Source organism: Lottia gigantea, assembly GCF_000327385.1.
Source record: "Lottia gigantea unplaced genomic scaffold LOTGIsca_201, whole genome shotgun sequence".
Taxonomy (NCBI): domain Eukaryota; kingdom Metazoa; phylum Mollusca; class Gastropoda; family Lottiidae; genus Lottia; species Lottia gigantea.
The window spans coordinates 95,281-106,369 of NW_008708409.1; the positions used below are offsets into that span (position 1 = coordinate 95,281).

The 11,089-nt window shown below is 35.7% G+C and overlaps 1 protein-coding gene across 1 annotated transcript in view; it reads right to left on the minus strand.

The window, feature by feature from the left end:
- The window catches only part of LOTGIDRAFT_239165 (hypothetical protein), a 4,602-nt gene extending 466 nt beyond the window's left edge, over positions 1-4,136 (minus strand). The window contains exons 1-4 of the mRNA XM_009053858.1: positions 4,059-4,136; positions 2,532-2,694; positions 1,872-2,011; positions 1,361-1,481 (exon numbers count right to left, since the gene is read on the minus strand). Of these exons, the coding sequence (XP_009052106.1) occupies positions 1,361-1,481; positions 1,872-2,011; positions 2,532-2,694; positions 4,059-4,095 (461 nt within the window). The 5' untranslated portion in view covers positions 4,096-4,136. The remainder of the gene's footprint in view (positions 1-1,360; positions 1,482-1,871; positions 2,012-2,531; positions 2,695-4,058) is intronic.
- Positions 4,137-11,089: the final 6,953 nt, after the last annotated feature.

Here is an 11,089-nt window from a genome sequence, read left to right on the forward strand (position 1 = left end):
GGGGGGGGGGGGGGGTGAATTATACTATATAAAATGAAAAATTGAAAATGGGAGAGTGAAAATGTAAATTGATTCCATCAGTGTCCATAGAAAACCTCTATACAATCTGCGTATAGCGTTCAGACGGTTTAAGTCAAGGCAGCTTTAAAGAATCTCCGATTTAATTCCAACGTGCCGAACTGCATGCCATTTTATGTATGTTCTTTGAATAGTTAAACGTTAATGCAGCGACAGAGAAACCATTTTAAAGATAAAATTTGAGAAACTTTTGCTTTGGCAAAGTATTTCGAACTACGCACCTGCAACTCTCCACTTTCGGAGGTAGCCTACGTATGTGACACTTCTGCTGATTGAAAAATGGAGCCCGGGGAATTCAAAAATCGTCATCGGTTAAGATTTTATTGTTTAACTGGTTATGACCTAACGCTTCGATATATTAAGTTGAAACTTTCACGAAAGGTAAGTGGCATCTTCTTTTACATGTTGGCATGAAATTTTATGTATTTCACGCTCCAAACTACAAAAAAACGATAAAAAAAAACATGCCACTGTCCACCCGTTCTTCGTGCCCGTTTTTTGAAACTTGGTGTATTCAAAAATATTGTTGAGATCTTGGACAAGTTATAATTTGAAGGTCTTTCGATGAACGTTTTTTTTTAGTTATTGCGCTTCACTTATGAAAAACGCGTGAAAATTTGTTTGTGAACACAATAGAGACTATGATACGGTTGTCATCTGATTTTAATGAAATTTTTGTGATCATTTACATGGATAAGATCTTGGACAAGTTCTAATTTGACGATCTTTCGATGAATGATTTTTGAGTTATTGCCCTTGTAACATCAAGCACTTTAGTTTTAGTAGAATTGCAAACACTGCAGACGTCTGATCGAAAATTTGAATGTTGCTATCATTTTCCCTGATAGACAATTTTTTTAGGAAAACCACTTACAATGAAATTTGGCGTCATGATTTATTTTTATAAATGGAATGAAATGAATGGAGTTTTACGTCCCATTTATTTACATTGATGAGATCTTAGTCAAGTTTAATTTTTGACAATATTTGAGTTATTGCCCTTGATATGATAATTTGAAGTGTTTGGGTTATTGATTCTGATTTTAAAAAAATGGGCTCAAACTCAGCATAAATAACTGACAGTAAATATATATCAGTCACTAAAGTCTGTATTATCATTTCTTGCCTGACAAGTTATCTTTTTAGTCGTCTGAACCCAACTGTTAAACTTAAGCTGCCTGAACTTAGTCGTCTGAACCCGACTGGTTAAACTAAAGCTGCATCAACTTTAGTCGTCTGAACGCACTATAAAATGAGCAATTCAATTAAATATCTCACTTACCGACAGTTATGTGTAATCATTGCGCTGGCGTTGGAGGTGGACGTTGGCGGAGGTCCAGTTGCGGACATTGCACATTGATGAATGGCTGCCTGGTTGACTTGATAACACCCAACGTCAATTCCTACAAAGGAATAGTTGACTATTTTGTAACTCTTAAAAGGACTGTAAAGAGGTTTTCATAATTTTGTTTATGTGTATCGGGGACACTGATAGCATCAATTTGCAACATTCCAATTTTCAATCAGTGGTCTGTGGAATCTGCAATTCAATTAAACAAGGCGTTTGATGACGTCACTAATCGCGAAGGTTTTCAAGTTATGTCATTAAACACTCAAACACGAAAATTGGAATGGTGCAAATTGATGCTATCAGTGTCACAGATACACATAACAATTTTAGGAAACCTCTTAACTATCCCTTTAACTTCGAACACGAATTGAAGCAAACCTTTCCCCGACTTTCTGAATATTATTCCGATATTTTCAAATATCCAATAACTTTAGAAACTTACTGTCAAGTTGAGTACAGGCGTTCTCAAAACCTCTATTCATATTCTGTGAGTCTGGAAACATTCCTTCAAACCCATCTTCTACACAATCATTTATTTTAGCTAAACTACACGTAAAATAGTTTTTCACGTCACTTTGATATCTGTTATAAAAATAACAAATATATTAGTGTGGAGCCCCAAAAAGGACACCCGAGTTGACATATCAGGTTGTAGAGTGACATCGTGTGTCTCGATAGATTCAGCATGTCCTGAATGACATTAACGCAGGTTTTCGAAGAACCGACGCGACACAATTTGATTAAAATGGATATCTGAGCAAACGTGTAGGCTTTTGTTTTTCACGGTAATGGCATTTCTATGACCCCCCCTCCCTCCCTCACTTTTGAAAGAGCTGTGTCCCAACCACGACCCCTCCACCAAATGCTTTATAGAAATGCCACTGATCTGAGCTACTACACTCGCCATCCTTGATCAGATTAAATCTTTTTGCATATGTTCTCTCGATAGTGTCATAATTGATACTTCATCCTCGTGCTTACCAGTCCAAGACAGTTCTTATATGTTCAGTGGCTCAACTAGGGGCCATTGGATTTCAGTTCAACCAGTCTCTATGGTAGCCGAGTCAATGCTTATGTTGAAGACAGAATATAATCTACTTACTCGCACATAGTTTTCCAGTAAGGAATGACGACCCCGGCAGCTATAAAATCTGTAGTTCCTCGTAGCGATTGTGCTATTTCTGGCATCTTGCTAAGATGGTTAGAGCTACATGTGACTAGTTCACTCACTAGGTTGGTACATTTAAACTGCGCTGTACATACACCTACGAAAAAGAAATGATAGCTTTTTTAACAACTGTCCTTACTATTCGGCAATCCTTGGTAGTTTTCGTAAAGCTGAATTTGTTGAAAAGTGCATTGGCGTTTCCACGGGGGATGCCTGCCCGGCTTTGCATTTTAAATAGTGAAAATATTGGCTGAGACCCGATGTTTCCTGGAAACGCCGATGGAAAAGCTTTAGTGGAAGTTTCAAGAAAGACCGTTTGGATCCTTACGCCAATTAAACGAAACCGGAAGTGATCTGGGCTAATTTCTACATATTTTTGAAGGAATTAAACGATTTTCGTACATTTTTAATACTTCTGAAGAATATTTACATATATTCAAGACCAACATCGACCCCAACAATGGTAAACCCGTCCCTTTAATTGTTTTTATTTTGGGTCAATTGCAGACAAAATAAACAAAGAGAGCTCATATTGGGTGGAGTTAAACTCTTTCCGTTTGGACAAATTCGCACGAGACAATTATCGCGTTCAAGTAACTGACATCAGTAGTTACACAGATAATTATCAATTATTATGTATCCGAGTGGTTTCATATTGATGTTTATTTAATTCCTAAAATTATTATGATTGTCGGCGGACAGTGACGTTTCTACGGAAGGTGGAGGGGTGAGGCTGGTCCGGATTTGACCCCCATCCCTACTTTCAAAATTGTTTTCAATTTACATAGTGAAAACCTGTACCCTTGTTATTAATGATGTCATTAAACACTTAGTTTTAGTAGATTTGCAGGAACCACAGACGTCTGATTGGAAATTGGAATGGTTCAAACAAGGGCCTTTCTACCTTGGCCCTTGGACCTTATATAGTAAAAGAATGACCGGTTTCCTAGAAAGGCCACTCGGTTCAAATTGATGCTATCAGTGTCCAAATGAAAAATTTAGAAAACCTCTTTATAATCCCTTTAATACCATCAGCGTTTTAGTTCTGATGTATAGTCAAGTAATACTACGTTTAGAATGAACATAGAAAATTTAGAATTTTAAATTTGGCCAATAAAAACAGTCTAATTAAAGTTCGATCAAAATTTCGTTCCGTTTTTTTATTAACTTTTATTTTTAATTTAGCCACTTCAGTTCGGGTCTGAAGACGGCCCTCGTGAACATTCGTCTGTTTGATGACATTCAGTGTCAAATGCTTCTCGGAATACGCTTTTTGTTCGCGTCACAAAATCCCAGCGTTGATTGTCTGATGGTGTCATCAAACAGACGAATGTTCAAGTGGTCCATCTTTAGACCTGCCTGAAGTGGCTTAAAATTAAAAATAAAATCTAATAAAAAGGGTCTTTTGATTAGGCAATAAATACTGCTTGACAGTTATATAAATTTCACATCAATACTTACATATAAAGTTGATAAAAATTAGATATTTCCAAGCCATTTTCACACTCTTTCTTGTTGCACCCCTGTATTCGAGAACAGCTATATCAAACTAAATCACTTTAAGAGAATAAACTGACTCCAGAACCATTGCACGCCACTTCAGAGCGCATTAAAAAGGTTAAAGGTCAAATATAACGAAATTTCGGAAATGAATCTCTACAAAGTTGGTTGATTTGTCATTGGTAAAATTTCCAATTGGCGTTTGATAAGAATTTTTTATCTCTCCGATGTGTTCAACATAGGTGTGTTTTACCGCACGGTTCTATTTCCGGAGATGGGACAATAAACCGAGGTCCAGTGTGCTACAGGCTGTGCACGTTAAAGATCCCCTGGAATTCAAAAAGGGGCAAAATTTCCCTCATTGAACCCTGCATGGCGTTGTGCAGAAAAGTAGTCCGTCATTTCACTTCTATTTCCTAAGAAAGTGGAGTGTGGCCAGACATGTGAGATATTACTCAAGATTCGAGTCGGCGACCGATGTGTGTGCCCGCACCCTTAGTTAGTGTTGGTATCAACTTATTAAGTATGGGTCGTCTCGATGGCAAATAACACCAACCCAGCAAAATTAGCCCATTGGAAATAGTTGTGATATTTATGAGCGGTTGTAAAAGGACAATCAAAACTTTCTCACATATCAAAACTGAATTACTCACCCATGTTCAGCATTCAAGATAGAAATTGTAAGGCGTTTCCACTGCGGCAGAAAATTAGCTCAGAGCGTATTCAGATCGCCATAAAGCGTGTAGAACACAGTTGTAGCCATGGGATCGAGAAGGTCGTCAGACAGGCGTCGGAACATCTCATAGAGCGGTGTAAAAGTGCAGTACTCGCGTGGCAAAGACGGTGCAAAAGCGCTAGAACGCAATATTGTCGCATTACTCGCGGTATGGAGTCGACTGTATTTAACGTTTGTAATTTTTTAGAGACTTTTTCTCTATTTTTCCTCACGTTTGACCTTGATCTAGTACTTTCTAGTCGCCTTTAGATCGCAGGGGCCATTTAAAAGTGTTATGGGATATGGGATATGGGATCAATAGCCGAAGCCCATATCAAGAATGCGTCTTTTTGATCCTGCAGTTGCGAATGTTTAGGATACAAGAAAACCACTCGAAATGATCATAAATTTGAACTGAAGTATGTTTATTACAGGGTGGACTGCTATCGTTTTATGATTCAGATACGTTTAAAACCTGCTACTGTATAAATTACTCACTGGCCTATATTACATTTTATAAACAATTACTCATTTCATTGTTACATTATAACATACAATTACTCATTTCATTATTACATATTACATACAATTAATCACTTTTTATTATTACATGCCGTTTTTGAATTTTCCCCTGCGTGGTCTCTTAATGCAGTTTTTACTGTATTACATACAATTACTCATTTCAGTGTTACCTTACAAGTGATTACCAATATCATTGGTACACTTCAAGCAATTACCAATTCATTGTTACCTTACAGGCAATTACCAATTTTGTTGTTAGATATTACATACATTTACTTATTTCATTGTTACATTACAAGCATTTACCAATTTCATTGTTACATTTTACATACATTTACTCATTTTAGTGAATACATATTACATACAAGTATCCATTTCATTGCTACATTATAATACAACTATCCATTTCATTCTTACATATTACATATAATTACTCATTTCAATATTACATATTACATACAATTAATCACTTTTTATTATTACATATAACATACAATTACCCATTTCATTGTTACATATTAAATACAATTACTCATTTAAGTGATACATACTACATACCATTACTCATTTCATTGTTACATTAAAACATACAATTACCTATTTCAGTGTTACATATTACATACAATTACTCATTTCATTATTACATTGTATTGTATTGTATTGTTTTATTCAGCAAAGCAACTACTTGCTATAGCCTAATACATATCAAGATATTTTAAGTAACTAAATAGTATATGTACAATACACAACATATATTACAATAAATTAACAAAAGAAGTAAAAATAAGACACAGCATAGAAATAATATATATATATAAAGAAGCTTAATCTATTAATGAATTCCTTTGCATAAAAGCATCATGGATAAATCTACATAAATTAAGGAGCTTGTAATGAGATGGCGGATTCATTAGTTGATACATTTTGTGAAGTGATGGAAAAGACCAGAAGCGACGATGAAAGTATATACGACGTAAAGAATTATATTGAGGACAGCATAAAAGAAAGTGATACTCGTCTTCAATATAGACAGATTTACAACACGGGCAAATTCTTCTATCTCTCGGAGTTTTGTTATACCTACCGACTTCAATCTGCAGTTTTAGATTACCAACGCTAGATTTGCACAGTAAGAACTCTTGCACAGTAAGAACTTAAATTTGTCGTCTAGTTTAGAGTTAAGGTAGGACTCAAGTCCAAAATTAATTTTAAACTGTTTATAAAACCTTAGTTTACTTGATAACTCTACTTCTGAAAACCATAACTGAACGTACTGATCTTCGATTCGACTTTTAAATTTATTAATATTTAGTAAGTTTGGATCGTGAAAAACAGAGGAAAACCCCGATTCATTTAAGATGGTTTTGATGTCGGTAATCCAGTTATGTTTTCCATTAGCATCGTCCTTACATAAAACTTCGTATATATCGATAAGACGATTATTGGAGGCAACAACTTTTAACCAGTATTTAATCATTTGAACCTTACGCAAAACATATAGTGGAAAGAACCCATACATATTACATAGAATTATGTATCTACAAAGGGGAAAAATGATTCTCATGATGATCCAATGTAGGTCATAGAGCACATTTAGTTCTCATCGCAAAAACTAATATTTATATTATAGTATCCATTATACTAGCATTATACTCGTTCTTAGGTTTAGTAAGTTTAAAGATGGGGTTCCATGTATATGTTCATGTAATATGATAGAAAACCTCATGCATACAATGTATAATTCCTCCCCAAAACTTTTAAAACTTGACCCAGGCGTTTACCTTAGTCACCCATCTCAAGGAATCAAGCTATTCGAACTTCGTCTTATACCTTGACTGAAATAACTTGTTATTTTGTATTGCGGAAGTTTGTAAATACAGCGATAACGTTATCGAATACAGCCACTCAAAGTCCTCGGCAGAAAGTCTGCAAACAATAAGCCATGATGTTTAAAGTGTTTCTCTCGGGTTCTCTGATTTGCTATATTTGCTGGCGTAAAATCTACTCAAATTCTGCATTCTGTGATACGCGAAAATTGGCTATTGTAATCAAGGTGTAAGACCAATTTCGTAATAGCTTGACACTGATGATGTAAGGTCAGCTACTCGTAAAGTTTTTAACAGGGACGATATAAAATAGGTGATCTTTAACAAGTTGTTAAGTTGTGTATAGCTATTGGAGGCGAAGCCATCTTTAATTCCGGTACAATGTTGATGTTACAAACCGTCCAGATTTTCTTAATTTGATACTAAATCAAAAGACTATTTAAAATCTAACATTCCGCTTGTCTGAAATAGACTGGACTTAAAGGTATACTACCTCTCAGAATAGACATACATGTTAAAGTCTCAAACTCTCAGTTAGACTTACAAGGTACCATGACTAAAGAATAGAATCTCTATATAATATGGTATTTCCATTTAAAGATGGGTTTCCTTATTTTTAGTGTCAAATTAAGCAAACTATTTGATTTGACTGTATGTACAATCTGAATAAACTTTAAAAAAAATCTCTTCTAATTTAGCTAATTATGAATTAATTATGGACATATGAGACAAACTGGTATTTTTCCAAGTCATCCTAAGAAACTACTAATAATGGCCAATGTATGTGCTTCAATGGCCACCAATTGATATGCTGTTTCTGAATTGTGTCACTGGAAACTTTCATAACTTTATTTTATGTATTTTGTTTTTGCTTTTCGACTTGAGTTTTGTGTTCACCTAAGAAGGTCTCTGCTTCGTACAATGTTTTCTTTCTTTGCTTCTCGTTAAAAGTAATTTACATCGTTAATATGCTCAAGTCTTAAAGGGACAGGTAGGGCTTTTTTTGACCAATCATACGTAAGTCTCAGAAACTGGATTTTTCTTAGCTGAGCTTATCAGTAATATTGTTCACAGCTCACCATCAAAATTTGAGCATTCATGTCCACGTGTGTCCAGAATTATCTGTGTTTGAAAGTTAAAATGACCAATTTAAAATACACTGTGATATATAGAAAAGACAAATATTGAAATAGTGAATGCAATTCCTACTTTGAGATATTTTTTAAGAAATTATGCGATTTTCGTACATTTCTTGTACTTCTGAGAACTATTTACATATATTCAAGACTAAAACCAAATTGCACATCTTCTGTCCTTTTAACAGTGACAACTCAACGACCACAAATTGATTTTATACGAGTGTCGTCTGAACTGTACAAGGTAAAATGCGAGTTATGTCCCTTTAACTGTATACCCTACCCGCATGCTTGAAAGGCTGAATTCAATATCCATTTTATTAACAGCATTAACCCTTGTTGCAGCGTTCATTTCAATACACTTATGTGTACAGTTTTTCGCTTTTTTAAAAACAGTTGTCACAAAACAATAAGTTGGCGATGTCGGTGGGGCGTTTAACTGAATCTTCGTAATAGCCTGACATTGTGAATATGTGTTATTACTGTTAAAGGGATTGTTTGCTTGTTTGACGTCTGTGGTTCTAGCAATTCTACTGTTTTATGACTTCACCCCTGCAAAGGTCTTATATGTGATACAAGCAAATTTTGCGGGTGTGACGTCATAAAACTCTTAGTTTTAGTGGAATTGATGGAACCACGGACGTCTGATGGAAAATTGGAATGGTGCAAATTGATGCTATCAGTGTCCCCGATACACATACACAATTTAGAAAACCTTTTTACAACCCCTTTAAAGATTTAATATTGCGTTCTAACGTTTTTGCAGCGTCTTTGCTACTCGGTAACTGCGCTTTTTGCGCTTTTATATCGCTCAAGGAGATGTTACAACGCTTGCCTCACGCCATTCTCGATCCCAAGAAGTTCTGAACGATTTCTGGGACAGATCGTCGAGCCTTGGCTATTGTTTTGAATATGTCTAAAATAAACAGGGAAGGGTTGAGACAATGGCGATAATTGCACGCTCAGAGCCAATTTTCCATCGCAGTTGCAGCACAGTAAAGATACCTTTCCGGTGTAACGGTGACGTAATCGACGTAGACTTGAGGCGTTAATTTGTTTTAATGATGTTTTAAGTTATAGAAATAATTGTGTTATTATTTTATGCGTGGGAATTTCAAATTCCAAGTAAATTGGCAGTTTATTTTAGAAACTATCAGTTGTTAATTGAAGAGCTCGAATCAATGGTTTCAACGTTCTTGTCGTGATCGGATTTTTCTCCAATTTCAATGATTTCAGTAAGCAGCTTTCAACAATTTCAGAAATCTATTACATGTCTTGTGTTGTATTTGCTGGAGGCACTTTCAAGTATAAAAACAAATTAAAGAATATATTCCAGATGACCTAGACCAGGGATTTTCAATCTTCTTTTTCTTTCTATTACTCTCGTTTTATTATCCTCGCCCCCTTCCCCCTATATAACGGGAGCCGCGGTGGCTCAATGAGTTAGACGCTTGCTCGCTAACCTAAAGGTCCAGGGTTCAACCCCGGCATAGATCGAGATAATACCTTCGAATTTTTCTAACCGGGTTCCCCCTGTCAGTGTTGCAGGTAAGGGACTGACATGGAAAAGCGTCTAGTTGTTCGGACGGGACAATAAACGAGGCCTCGTGTGCTACAGACTGTGCTCGTTAAAGACCTCCCGACAGTTAGAAATCGAAAACTGCTAATGCCACTGTCTTGGCAAAATTTCCCTCATTGCACCCTACATTGCGTTGCTCGTACAGAAAAGTAGGACGTAAAACTTCATTCGTTTCATTCGTGCTTCAAACTGTTGGACAACATGTTTTTTTATCTTCAAAGAATATTCACTGATATCCAACTGTGAAATAGAAGAGATCGAAGAACAAGGAAATGACAGATTTATTTCTGTACAAAACGAATAATGAAGAAGAAAGATTGATAGTCAAAGTGATTGTAAAAAGGTTTTCTAAAATTTGTATGCATATCGGGGACACTGATAGCATCAGTTTGCACCATTCTAATTTTCAATCAGACGCATGCATTTCCACTAAGTGTTTTAACTAAGTGTTTGATGACGTCACTAATCGCGAAGGGCCTTATGCCATTCTGATACATTGTGAGGAATTGTAGGAAACACAACGTTTAACTGAAAATTGGAATGGTGAAAATTGATGCTATCAGTGTCTCCGATACATATAAAACATTTTTAGAAAAACTTTTTACAATCCATTTAAGTAATTAAACATATTGATAGGTAATTTCTAGCGTAATATCATAGTGCTGATGGAATTCAATATCCGATTATTCGAATAAGTTTCAGTTATTCATACACGGATGTGAATCATTTGATTGAAGGAAAGGTTATGAGAGTCTCATAATATTTCGTTCTTGATTATCCGATAGCCATCGACTATATAGAGGTCTTTGTCCACTATCCGTCTTCGAACATTACACTAGAGATGTGTATCCACTATCCGTAAGCTGTCTTCAAATATTAAAAGGTAGGTGTCCCTTTTCCGTCAACCATCTTCAAACATTTTACCAGAGATAAGCGTCCATTATCCGTTATCCGTCTTCAAACATTCTACTAGAGATAACTGTCCCCTATCCGTCAACAATCTTCAAACATTACATTAGAGGTAAGCGTCCATTATCCGTTATCCGTCTTCAAATATTCTACTAGAGATAAGCGTCCACTATCTGTTAAGAGTCTTCAAACATTACATTAGATTATAGTGTCCACTATACGTGAACAGTCTTCAAACATTAAAAGGAAGGTGTCCCTTATCCTTCAACAATTTTCAAACTTTCTATTAGAGGTAAGCGTCCACT